Raw genomic sequence first — 11,757 nt, 5'->3', positions numbered from 1 at the left:
TGTCTGTATGTGCTTTCTATGTACCTAATATGTATGCGATTGTATCTGCTGTTTAATAACTACGTAGCCTACATTTTGATTCATTTGGGACTAGATGGCCGTGCCGTGTTGTTTATATCAATCAGTGAAAAATTTTCAAACATAAAATTTCTAGCATCTGTTATTAATCTCACAGAGTCGCTAACCATACTTGCTTATGGAATGCAACTCAAATACTAAAAGTTTTTTGCGAACATAACAAAAACATTTTGAGTGTTCCAGAGAGCTTCCTGACAGGTCCCGATGTTTAGTCTATCTATTGTCTGGTGAAAAACAATGATTAAGTGGACTAAATACATTTTTTATACATCAGCGTCGGGCACGATTGATGGGAGCTATTAAAAGCCGTTATTTTTAAATCCGACGGGCGACGGCAACAAACGTTCTCCGGAATTCATAGTAACGACTGTAAATTCATAAATCATTGTGACAGGTTTACCTTCCGTTTTATCCCGGGTAACAAAGCGAATGCGATATATAATTTGGCGGTTATCTGTTAATTTATATTATAATGAAGGTTCAAAGAAAAACATTTCGTTTGCGTAAAGCGTCTTTATTACACGTATTATATTGCTTTTATTGAGCATAGATACTTTATTTGTATACAACTATGTTTAAACATAATATAATCTATTTTATATTGCAACTGATTCATATATTCTTTGCTTAAATCGATTGATCCTACAAAACAATAATCAGTCTATGAGTTTGTACATAAGTACTGGCACGAGGTTTAATTCTTAACAAGTAACAAGTTCTTTATTAACTACTAGTTAGTCACTTTGTGCTAATTAACATAATTATAATCAGAGTAACATTTATTGTATTTGGAAGCTGTTACTCAGACTTATAACATAACAGTATTTAAACTACTTATTTCATCTTTCTATGGAAAAAATATAACATCAAACTTCCCGTGAGTATGGCGCCGCTCCTGAAAATAAAGATTTTTATCAGCATAAAAATATTACTGCATAATTAATGCACAAGCTCAGTTTCCTAAAATTTGAAATTGGTGGGATTCAAACCTGAAATGGCAGCGTACAACAGTCCGTCATTCTATGGTAAGTATTCCTATTAATCTTGGACCATTTCCATGGCCCAATGTTAAGAGAATGAGATGAGAAACATAGGAATAAAAAGTTTAAAACTAAGCAGCCATTTGTGCAAATGTGTGTAAATGTAAAAAAACAAGGATAATAAGTGTAGGTAAATGTAAAAAAAACAAGGATATAAATTCTCTTTTACATGCTGATATTTTTTTTCATTCGGTGATAAAGCCCTCATCACCTTATTGGCGCACGCACAAGTTCAATAAAGCGAGTCCAATAAGGATTAGCGAGCGAAAAATATTCGCGCAGTTAGTACAAATAATTTTGTTAAAAATCACCGTCTTTTGCCAATGGACATAACTTTCTATAAAGATGCACTGAGCCAAATTTTTAACATTTTTTCCGAAGTAGAATTTATAATACTCGAGAGCAAAAATTTTTATTCCAAATCGTGTTGGTTCAAAGTTTCAACAAAACATGTACTCGAGAGCATCGTGAATACGTAAATACTTATGTAAAAGAAAACTCGTGTTAGTTTTAACTGAGGTCACAACTCTGGTGTCAGACTCCATACTTCGCCTTAGGCATCCATTCTTTAAAAAGTGTAGGTACTTTTTTGCTACCATCATCAGACAGTACACTACTGTTGGATGTACAGCTACAAGAGTTATAACTCTATTTTTTTCATGATTTCAGCTTCATAGCTACATTAAACGTAGACATAATGAGGGCTATCGTTTTAGCGCTCACCAGTTAGCGCCACTGTAGAGTAAGGTCCTGTCACTTGCTAGTAGCGAAGACAGTCAGTGGCACCAACTGGTGAGCGCGAAAGTGGTAGGAGGACTATCGTATATGCACTCATCAAGATGGCGCCACTGTAGAGTAAGGTCCTGTCAATCGCCAGGGCTGCCAACTGTTAAGTATAAAAACGATAGCCCTCATTAAAGGGAGCCATACCACATCGCCACCCGGCTGGCCACGCTGTGTTTGTATACGCTGAACTCAGAGATCCTGTACTCGCGGCTGTTTTTGAATTGCTTCAGGATTTTATCCGCCCTGGAAAAAGTAAATGTGAATTAGATGTTCGTTTTATGACATGATTAAGGTATCATGGTTGATACAGATAGTTTCCGAACAAGACTTGGACATAGCGATTCGCAAGACCAGACACTTATTCTACTGAGGTTTTGATTTAGCACGCTTTTTTAATTAGAAGCTTGGTCAATATCAATAATTTTTATTGAACTTATTTAACTAAAAATCTCTGGAAATAAATACCAGTAAAAATCACATGAAATCAAAATCCTTACACAACAATAATATTACGACATTCAATACTATATCTCGTCAAAATAAGTCTGCAACGATAAATGTTATTCCTAAACACGTGAGAAGTCTAAACAATACTTCCACTTTCATAACAGATATCAATCAGTGCACTCACTTCATGAATAAAAAAGATCAATGGGAAATAACAAAAACCTATATTAGATTTATTATGCTTCAAAGTCATAAACTAAAGTGCAGTTTACTTTGGCGGAGTTTTACTGCAAAATATGATTGCTGCGAATGTTTGCTGTAATAACAGATTTCGGTAAGTATTAGAAGTGAAACGACTCAGAACGTACACAAGTATAGCGTAAGATTTTATAGTTTTGGGACTATTAGTCCAGAAACTATAAATGTACGATTCCTAGGGAGTTAACCTGGCTAGATTTTGAGAGTGTAGAAGATTGGAGATTTGCACTTCACTATAGGTACTTCATATATTATTATGTAGCTACTTTCATATAATAGTAGTAGTAAGCCACCACAGAGACCGATTTTGTAGCTACTTTTTTTTTTTTTTTTTTTTCATTTATTGGGGTCAACAAACAGCTTACACAATGAATGCTTATTAGCTATATACAATTCTGACTTAGATAATTGTGAAACCAACATAGTTAACCACATATTACTATACGAGTACTTAATTATAAGTATGTTGAGAAGCTATAATTAAAGAAAAACAAATATAACGTAACCTAGTCCACACATTCAAACAATTATGCCTTCTGTTAATTTATCCAATACAAGTTTTTTATATGTACTTTCATATAATAGTAGTAGTAAGCCACCACAGAGACCGATTTTTTGTCAGCCGATAGTTAAGTCGGGCAATTAATCAGTATGGGCAATGGGCAATTGGGCATGCATGGAAGTGCGAACACTACACAGATTTGGTATTGGCCGATTCCTCATACAAATTAGAACTATCGACCAACGAAAAGTCGGTGGTCTGCGGCCAGGCTAGTTACTTAGAATTTATTATTGAGTTATTATAGTTAAAAAAGTCGAGAAGCAAACTTGTAACTTAACCCTTTTTGCATAAAATTCTCAGGATATTAAAGGTTTCAAATCGCTTGCCAAAACGTCACGTTAATATTGCTAATTCGATATTGTATGCTTTTTACTAGTTACCCACAAGAATAAACACGGTACATATGCCGTTAAAATCGTGGGTGTTTATATTGGCACGGAACATTGGATTTTAATTACAACTATTATTTGCTTTAACAAGTTTGTTGTGCTCGGAACGGTATCTCAAAACGTAATCAATACTAAATTAATGGTTTTATTTTATGTCGACTGGAATGTTTCTTGCGACGGGTGTCTGTGACAAAATACGTCATGTTACAGGTTTTCTACGGTAGTGGAGCGGTGAGAGGTGTTTTTGTGACGTCAAAATGTCAGCAGTGACTTTCTTACGTCACATTTAATCCTTCCACTACCGCAAAAACTTTGTTATGCTCTTTACTTGTAATTCACCTGCAGACCTTGATGTTTGATGCAGGGGGAGAATAGGAAACATTCATTGAAGCTTTTAAGTTAAGATTAAAGGATCTAGACATCTTGAATTACAGATTTTTTTTAAAAGGATACTTACGTATACTGCGTACTCGTCGCTATGAGGGCAGTCCGGCTGCCGTAAGGCTTGATGTCTATGTTGCCGAAATTTGCAAGCGTGCTCGCCACCTAGGAAAATTAAATAGTTTTTAATTAAATCTAGCAGCATTTAATAGGTTTCTACAGGTATATTCATACAAGATAATATTTGTCGTAAGTCTACAAGCGTAATATAACATCTCTAACCATTAATTTCGGAGTCAATACTAATAGGACAGACTTAACTATAATACGTAGTGATCAGTCATTGTCACTTCCAATATGGCCCAAAGTAACGTCTCTATCGACGCAACATGTGCACTGGGGTTGTCGTATTTATAACCTAACCTTAAATCAACCTTGACAGTGGCATGAAAAATGGGTTTTCAGACGTTTCAGAAATCAAATACCGGTGGCTGCTTAAAAAATAGCCCGACTTAAAAATAAAGTTTTCCGCCTGTGACACTTGGGCATTATCAATCTGTTTTAACTAGCAACGGGAAATGTGCACAAGGCGCGGTATTTGTGTGGGTGTCGTGCACTTGTGTGCGTGAGTCGCTCGGCTGGCAAGCCGCCAAGAGTGAGCCGTTTTCCAACTGGGCCCGGGGAGGAACCACTGTGTCTATGTCAGCACCAATGGAGCCTTACAATTTTTGTAACAAATAAAGCCGAACAACATTAAAACCGAGCAGTTTTAGTGTCTTTTTTTTCCTCTATCATGCGATCAGTCAGAAGACTATGAGCAGATTTTTCCTGTGATTAAAAGCGATGAGAGCAGAATCCCCACTGAGACTCCCTCTATGATTAATTCTGGCTCTCAATATCCAGAATGTGCCGTCGCTTCAGTCGCCGCATAGCTTCAGGGATAGTGAGTTGCACAGCAAGTTATTTAGTTTAGTGTCTAGAAATTTTATTTCATAATTTTCGATTGCAAAAAAAACTAATATGAAGGATACTGAGACGGTTCCACCGGTTTGAGTAGATTTTTATCATCGATATTTACAAAATTGTCAGGTTCTACTGGCGCGGCTTACAACAAGTCACATACAAGCTCCCAACTAAAATCTCCGACTCCCAGCGCTCGTGTACAACCAGGAAAACAAGCGAACATCACTCCACCGGGCGAGGTGACAATTATTACTACCATAACTGTTCCGTAACATATGGACGCTAATTTTGGCACCGAGGATTGAGACAACGCGGATGGTCCCAGTGTTTACGATTGCGACAAAAATAGCGCTCTGTTTGGCTCGTTATGCAACTGCCTTTGAACCAGGTTACCGGCGAACTTTGTTATTGTCGCGTTTGGGTTTACACGATACGTCTCACAAACGGCTGCATTACCATCCAGCGTTGTACGGCAATAAACTCCGTGCAGGTTTTATCGCCAGAGTCGACAACTGACACAATAAAACAGCTGACCAGAAATAAATATTTCGATCGGAATAAATCATTGTCTGGATTAGTCTGCAAATCTATAACGTCGGGAAGGCACGCTATAAAATACGTTTCTTTATAAACCGGTTTAATTATCTTGATGACTTCATGGTTGGTGTTTTTCTGTATTAATATATTGGCATGCTTTTGGACAGCGATATAGGAAGTAAAGTAGGTAAGTTTAGCGATATTATGTTGACTGTGAATTACTGTTTTACAAGCAAATTAGTCAAATTACCTGTCCCACGTTGATAACTCGGTCTTTCAAAGCCTTGATGTGTAGTACGTTGGGACGGTGGGACTTGGGATCCTCTCCAATGAAATTCTGAAAATAAGATACCTAATATAAGTAAAATAAAGAAGTGACGTAACTATTGTAACTTTTAAGTTTAGTTCAGTGCATATTTAATTAGTTTTGAGTCTTATATTAATTAAGTATACTGCAGACACAGCAGTTACATTTGTTCTTTTCAGGCTAGTGTCGTATACTGCTGGACAAAGTAGACCTCCCCCAAGGATTTCCACAACGACCGGTCCTGCGCTCCACGCCTCTAAAGCCCGGTCCGTGAGCACGTAGAATTTTGTCCAATGACCCCAAGCTACCCATCCTTATCGCTCGCGCGTAATTATGTTGCTATCGTACTCGCACACTCACTGCGGGTGCCAGTCGCACAGTCGCGACAGCAATATAATTACGCGTGAGCGATAAGGATGGGTAGCTTCGGGTCATTGGACAAAATTCTACGTGCTCACGGACCGGGATTTAGTAGTTTCCTGCGGCCTTCACAAGATCGTAGAAAATATATTTATTTATTATATTTCATCATCACTTCATCAGTCGACTAATAGGCAGCTTCTACTTACGGCTTTACCATTGAATTGCGATCTATAACGTTCATGATCTCATTTCACTTAATTTTTCAACAAAAGGTAGCTAATATGGTAACCATATTTTCCTTCTAGGTTCAATCTTTAATTCTGATTGAAATCTATTAACCGTGAAAAGATAAGAGAGAGGCAGGCAGAGTTGTTTCGCTATTAACAACTTTTGACACCAACCATGTAAGGCATAGCTTCTCTAATAGTGTTGGCCCGGTTGGAGTAAGGCGACATGGCGGCTAGGGTCTCCCAGGGCCCGACAGACCGGTACTTGCCGCTGATGACGCACGCCGCCCAGTGGCCCAGCCGGATGTAGCAGTAGCCTGGAAGTCATTGTGATACTTACCACATAGGGCATGGCTCCCCTTATAGTGTTGGCCCGGTTGCAGTAAGGAGACATGGCGGCTAGCGTCTCCCGGGGCCCGACAGGCCGGTTTTTGCCGCTGATGACGCACGCAGCCCAGTGGCCCAGTCGGATGAAGCAGTAGCCTGGAAATAAGGTATAAAGAAAGTTAAAACATAACCCTTCATCTGGCGCCGTCGGGTCTAAAAGCGACGACGACCTAAGGAAAATAAAGATAAAGTTCAAAATCTTACCTGCTTTGAGATTGAGTTAGTATTGATAAAGCAAGTGTGGAAAATAAGTTTAAGGCCTTTTTTAGGGTTCCGTAGTCCTGACAAGGAACCCTTATAGTAGGGTAGCTCCCCTACATGTAAAGTGGGGATGAATTTTTTTTCATCTTCTATCCCATCGTGTGGGTTGTCGTTGGATAGGTCTTTTAAAATGGCTTAGGGGTTTCTTAGACTATTATTCCATTTAGGGATCTGTTTGCAAATTATTTAAGTTTAAAGTGCCAATTTTTGTTCGAGTAGGGCGTCCCCCCCTCTAAAACTGAACTGTTGGCTTGAAAAATCTGGGAAAACTCGTAATATTACTGCTTTTCATGGACTTTCAAGGAAAACTATAACGGTTAAGATACATCAGTTAGTTTAAGAGTAATAGTCATTTGACTATAATGTATTATACAATTTCATCAGTAAAAAATCCTTAGAAGAAAATATGAAAAGTGACTTTAGATGAAGTAATTGCTTGCTTCTGAAATATATTGTGGTAACGACGGACAACTACGGAACCCTACACTGCGCGTGGCACGACACGCACTTGGCCAATTTTCTTATTTACCTGTGAAGTGGTACTACCATTCACATAAACTTACCTTTATAAGAGTCAATCAACTGTAAATATAGGTTACAGGCGTTTTGAAATTGATATAAAGTTAGTGAATTGATTTGTCTTAAATTGTAATACAAAATCTATGAAAGAATTTTGTCATCTTACCTGAACAATATGAATCCCATCCAGCTTCATGGTACGACTGTTTCACAGCAAAAGGAATACTTAATCTTATGGGATTCACACCTTGTTCTAACTTCTTGCATTTTCTCTCAGAAAAGAATTCATATAAACTGAAACATTTGAATAGAAAAACTAAGATTATAATAGAAAACATTTGCATTACTTTTGATATAAAAAATAAAACTACTTACTCTTGCAGTGCATTTGATTTCCACACTTCATCAAATGTTAACATTTTTGCCATTTCATGAGAAATATACTTTGTGTCATAGATATTGGGAAATAACTCATGGATGTTTTTCTTGAATGTTGAGTACTTATTTGGCAAAGGCCCTATAAACTGATTATGCAGAAGTATAGTATCCAAAAATATATTATGCCCAATGATAGGTTTTTTGTATGAAGCTAGTAGGTCTATGATTTGTGAAAAGCCCAACAAATGCGCTTTCAAATTCTCTTCAAGGACAGTTTTTGGGGCACTGTTGGCACCTTCCACCAATTTATCTCTGTATATAAGTACCTGAAATAAGGAATATTGATTGATTTACAAACAAAATCATATATGATATTGACATTAAATAATTTAAATGGCATGATATTAGCATCAAATCATTTAAATACCTCCAAATTCAAGCAGATACTATGTGTTAATTTAGGCAAATGTTGAGTGTGAGTGATCAATTTACCTTATTGCTATTACCTAAGCTATCAGTGGTCAGCACACCTGGGAATCTCATTCTGATTTCGTTGTGAGTGATGTACCGGAGAACTGGATTCTTGATGTCTAGGTACAGTGTGCCTTCCTCACTGTTGCTAAGCCATCTGGAAGGTTTTAATTGACAATATTTTACTATGAACCATTTTAATAAAATGAATATAGCCTTTATTTACATAATTACAATATGAAATACATCTTGATTCTCAATTATCCAAATAGTCTTATCAAAATGTTTCACAATACTTATTTGAAGATACAATATTACTGTTCTGTAACTTTTTAAGTATTGCAGACATTAGGGACTGAATAAACAGTGGTTCTGAGTTAAAATACCATTCTTTTGTAGTGACTATATAAGTGAAATATGTCTAGTCAAAAAGGAGCTTACTTGGAAACTTCAGAGCAACAACTTTGCAACAATCTTTCATCCTCAATCTCTAAACTGCGAGAAAGATTTTGGAACAGAGTGTTATCTTCCAGTTGCTGCTTTATAACTTCTTCTTCAGCTTTACTGAGGTATGGAAGACCAAAATATGTGAACTGGAAATTAGTAAATACAGAATAAACATAGTATTTTTCACTTTTAGCATGTAGCTTGATGATTAACACAATATTGCAGATGGATACAGCTTGGATATATTAAAGTACAGAGATAATCATGTGAGCATATTTTTTTCAAGTAAATTAAGATTAATACAAGGTGTATAGCATCCAATAAAAAAATCTTTGGCTATAAAAATGTGTATGCCAGAAAAAGAAAGAAAGAAAAATAATTTATTTGGTGGCATTTTCAAATAATATTGAAGTATATAAAATTAACATGGATGTATAAGGATAATAAAAATGATGAATCCAGGTTAATAATAAGGATAATATATAACAACAACCTAATTATAAATAAGGAAAATAACCTTCAAGGAATTTACCTTATTGAAGTCAAAATTGTGTCGACACAGAAACTTGACTGTAGATGCTTGGAATATAAATGATTGGTCAATATCCCCGAACACTTGAGGGCACAAATGGAATGTGTAGCAGACGGCGTTGTATGTATCAATATCCCGATTGTACTGGAACATCGTCAAACCTATCTGCGTCATTATCATCTGGTTTACTTTGGATTTCAACTTGTCATATCTCTCTTCATTTGAGTCAAATAACCTGGAATGTAAATTGAAGTTTTTGAGTTTGGGTTTAGTTCTAAGAATATTAGCAAGAACAATTTTATTTAGGTTAAATTGATTTGGTTATCTTTGCACATTTTGTTTGCTAAATTATTTTAGTAATTATTGGGTCTGAGGGTTGGCTATTTGGCCTGTGTAGTTGATAGCCGGTAACAACGTAGTTCGTGATTAAAGTTATATTGAAGATCATGTGTTTTAGTACAGAAACTTAAACTGCCTAGGTTATATCTTAGTGTTCCTAGGCTTTAACTGTAAAGGGGCCATACAAATACCTGTGTTTAAAGGTCTCTCCCGATAAAATCGCACTGAATTCAGCATCGAAACCGACGAAACATGAACGTTTCAAGTTTTTGGTTATGTCGTCAAGTTGTTCGGAGAAGTTTTTGGTGGTTATTTCCATCTTGAAATGGTAATTATTATCAACCAGAATTACACGATTTCAAATAAAAACTGCTATGTATGAAATAAAAATATTTTTTAAATGTGAGGTAGTTTCGTTATTTACGATGTCAATGTCAATGTCAGTAAGTAAGTCAACTGTCAAGTTGCAATTGGATGACTGCCAGTAGGGATGTTCCTTAATGACTATTCAATTATGAATTTACGTATTCATTTGAAATGATATTATCATTTCAATAAGCCTAGGCACAGACTACTGACTTTTAGTGGGCCGATAGTTGGACCCGATTTTAATTTGTATGAAGAATCGGCCGATATCAAATCGGTGTAATGTGCGCACTTTCAAACATCTCCATATTCTCCGTACTGATTATTATCAGCCAGACCCAACTATCGTCCAACTAAAAATCGGTAGGCTGCACTTAGCTAATAACTTCATGATAATGATTTCATTAGCTGCCTGCCTCTGCATTGCTGCAGTTCATTAATCAGTAATAAAGTTAATAAAACCATGTATAAAAAAAGTCATCTAAACAGCACAAAATGGAATGAATATTAAGAATTTATTTTATACTTAAAGGCACTGGGTCTCTATCAGAAGGAACTCTAGGGGTGGAATCTCCATTGGCGTGGGTTAACGGGCAAGGAGATAATATCTTGGATGGTTGATAACCACTTTTCCTACAATTTAACGTTCCACCAAACTCAACACGCTTTCAAAGATAACCTCGCAGCCGCCTGCTCACACTTGACATGACACAACTGATTGACCTTTTTCTGCGCATCAGTCGGGTGTTACGTTTAGGAATCACAAACCTTCTGCTCCACAGATTTCTACAGATAACATAATATTAAGATTGGTACTATTAATCATCAATAATCATTTGCAGCATCTGTGTCCGGCGCCGACATACTAATAACAAAAAAGTGTTAATAATTTTAAAGGATTTTCATTTATTTAGAAATCGATATATTGATTTTTTTTTCTAATTGAATGCTTAATAATTATTGCTGACACAGAGTCGGCGAGTAGACAACGGTCCGATTTCAGCATAAATCGTTTATGGCAGTACCTTAGATAAAGGGCAGTATTTATTACAAGCTTTTTATTACTTTCTTTTAAATGCTTTAGGTTTTCACTTAGGATGTGGATGTTTGGTCCAACACCCATAGTATTGCGTGTTACGGTCCTTCATTTACTTTACTACTTGTAACAACTGTAGCCTCAAAACCAGCCAGCGCGCGGCGTAGTAGTGGCAGTGGTGATGGCTTTTTTTACCCTTATCAAATAGCCACCCGCACACAACGGAGAAACTCTTGGTCTGTATGTCACCTGTTGAAAAGCGATGGTCTACTCGACGAAGGTGGAAGCGAGTTTCACATGGTATCCTCATCCACAGAGGAATAGTGGCAATCCTATGTACTGTGGAACAGAAATGCTTTATATTGTTGTAGCTACAAACCTCAGTTCATAGAAACAAACATAGGTTGACTGGTGGTTGTGTTGTGAGCCTCTAAGTAAGGTTATAAGACCGTCTCTTAGAACCCTATTATCAATCAAATTGAGCAGACAATCTGCCCCCCACTAGAAATTAATTGAAACCGAGACCTCTGGTCTGAGAATGCTGTTCTTACCATTAGACAACAGAGGCACAGAGGCGTGCCTTTTAAAACACAACGTAACATTTACAAAACTAGGAACAATACATATACTGGTAGGTAGGTAAGTATACCACCTAGAATCAAACACAGAACCTCCCGAGATAC

The 11,757-nt window shown here is 36.7% G+C and overlaps 1 protein-coding gene across 1 annotated transcript; it reads right to left on the bottom strand.

Annotated features, from left to right (window-relative positions):
- Positions 1-658: 658 nt before the first annotated feature.
- LOC114358562 (pre-piRNA 3'-exonuclease trimmer) lies at positions 659-10,092 on the bottom strand. Its single transcript, XM_028312559.1, has 11 exons — positions 9,864-10,092; positions 9,334-9,568; positions 8,796-8,947; positions 8,376-8,511; positions 7,881-8,209; positions 7,672-7,799; positions 6,679-6,821; positions 5,692-5,778; positions 4,018-4,106; positions 2,049-2,147; positions 659-973 (listed from the first exon to the last, which is right to left on the bottom strand). The coding sequence occupies exons 1-11, from the start codon at positions 9,989-9,991 to the stop codon at positions 913-915; spliced, it is 1,587 nt and encodes a 528-aa protein (XP_028168360.1). The 5' UTR covers positions 9,992-10,092; the 3' UTR covers positions 659-912.
- Positions 10,093-11,757: the final 1,665 nt, after the last annotated feature.

Source organism: Ostrinia furnacalis, unplaced genomic scaffold (genome assembly GCF_004193835.3).
Source record: "Ostrinia furnacalis isolate ACB-3 unplaced genomic scaffold, ASM419383v2 OfSCF3993, whole genome shotgun sequence".
In the NCBI taxonomy this organism is placed as follows: Eukaryota; Metazoa; Arthropoda; class Insecta; order Lepidoptera; family Crambidae; genus Ostrinia; species Ostrinia furnacalis.
This window is presented reverse-complemented; position numbering and strand designations above follow the sequence as displayed.

Bases quoted from the DNA above. Each gene is read 5' to 3' on its own strand.
- LOC114358562 (XM_028312559.1), bottom strand. From the start codon at position 9,991: ATGGAAATAACCACCAAAAACTTCTCCGAACAACTTGACGACATAACC. The intron at 8,512-8,795 runs GTAAGCTCCTTT...AAAACCTTCCAG, and splicing joins TGTTGCTCTGAAGTTTCCAA to ATGGCTTAGCAACAGTGAGG. The intron at 8,210-8,375 runs GTAAATTGATCA...TCCTTATTTCAG, and splicing joins GCTTAGGTAATAGCAATAAG to GTACTTATATACAGAGATAA.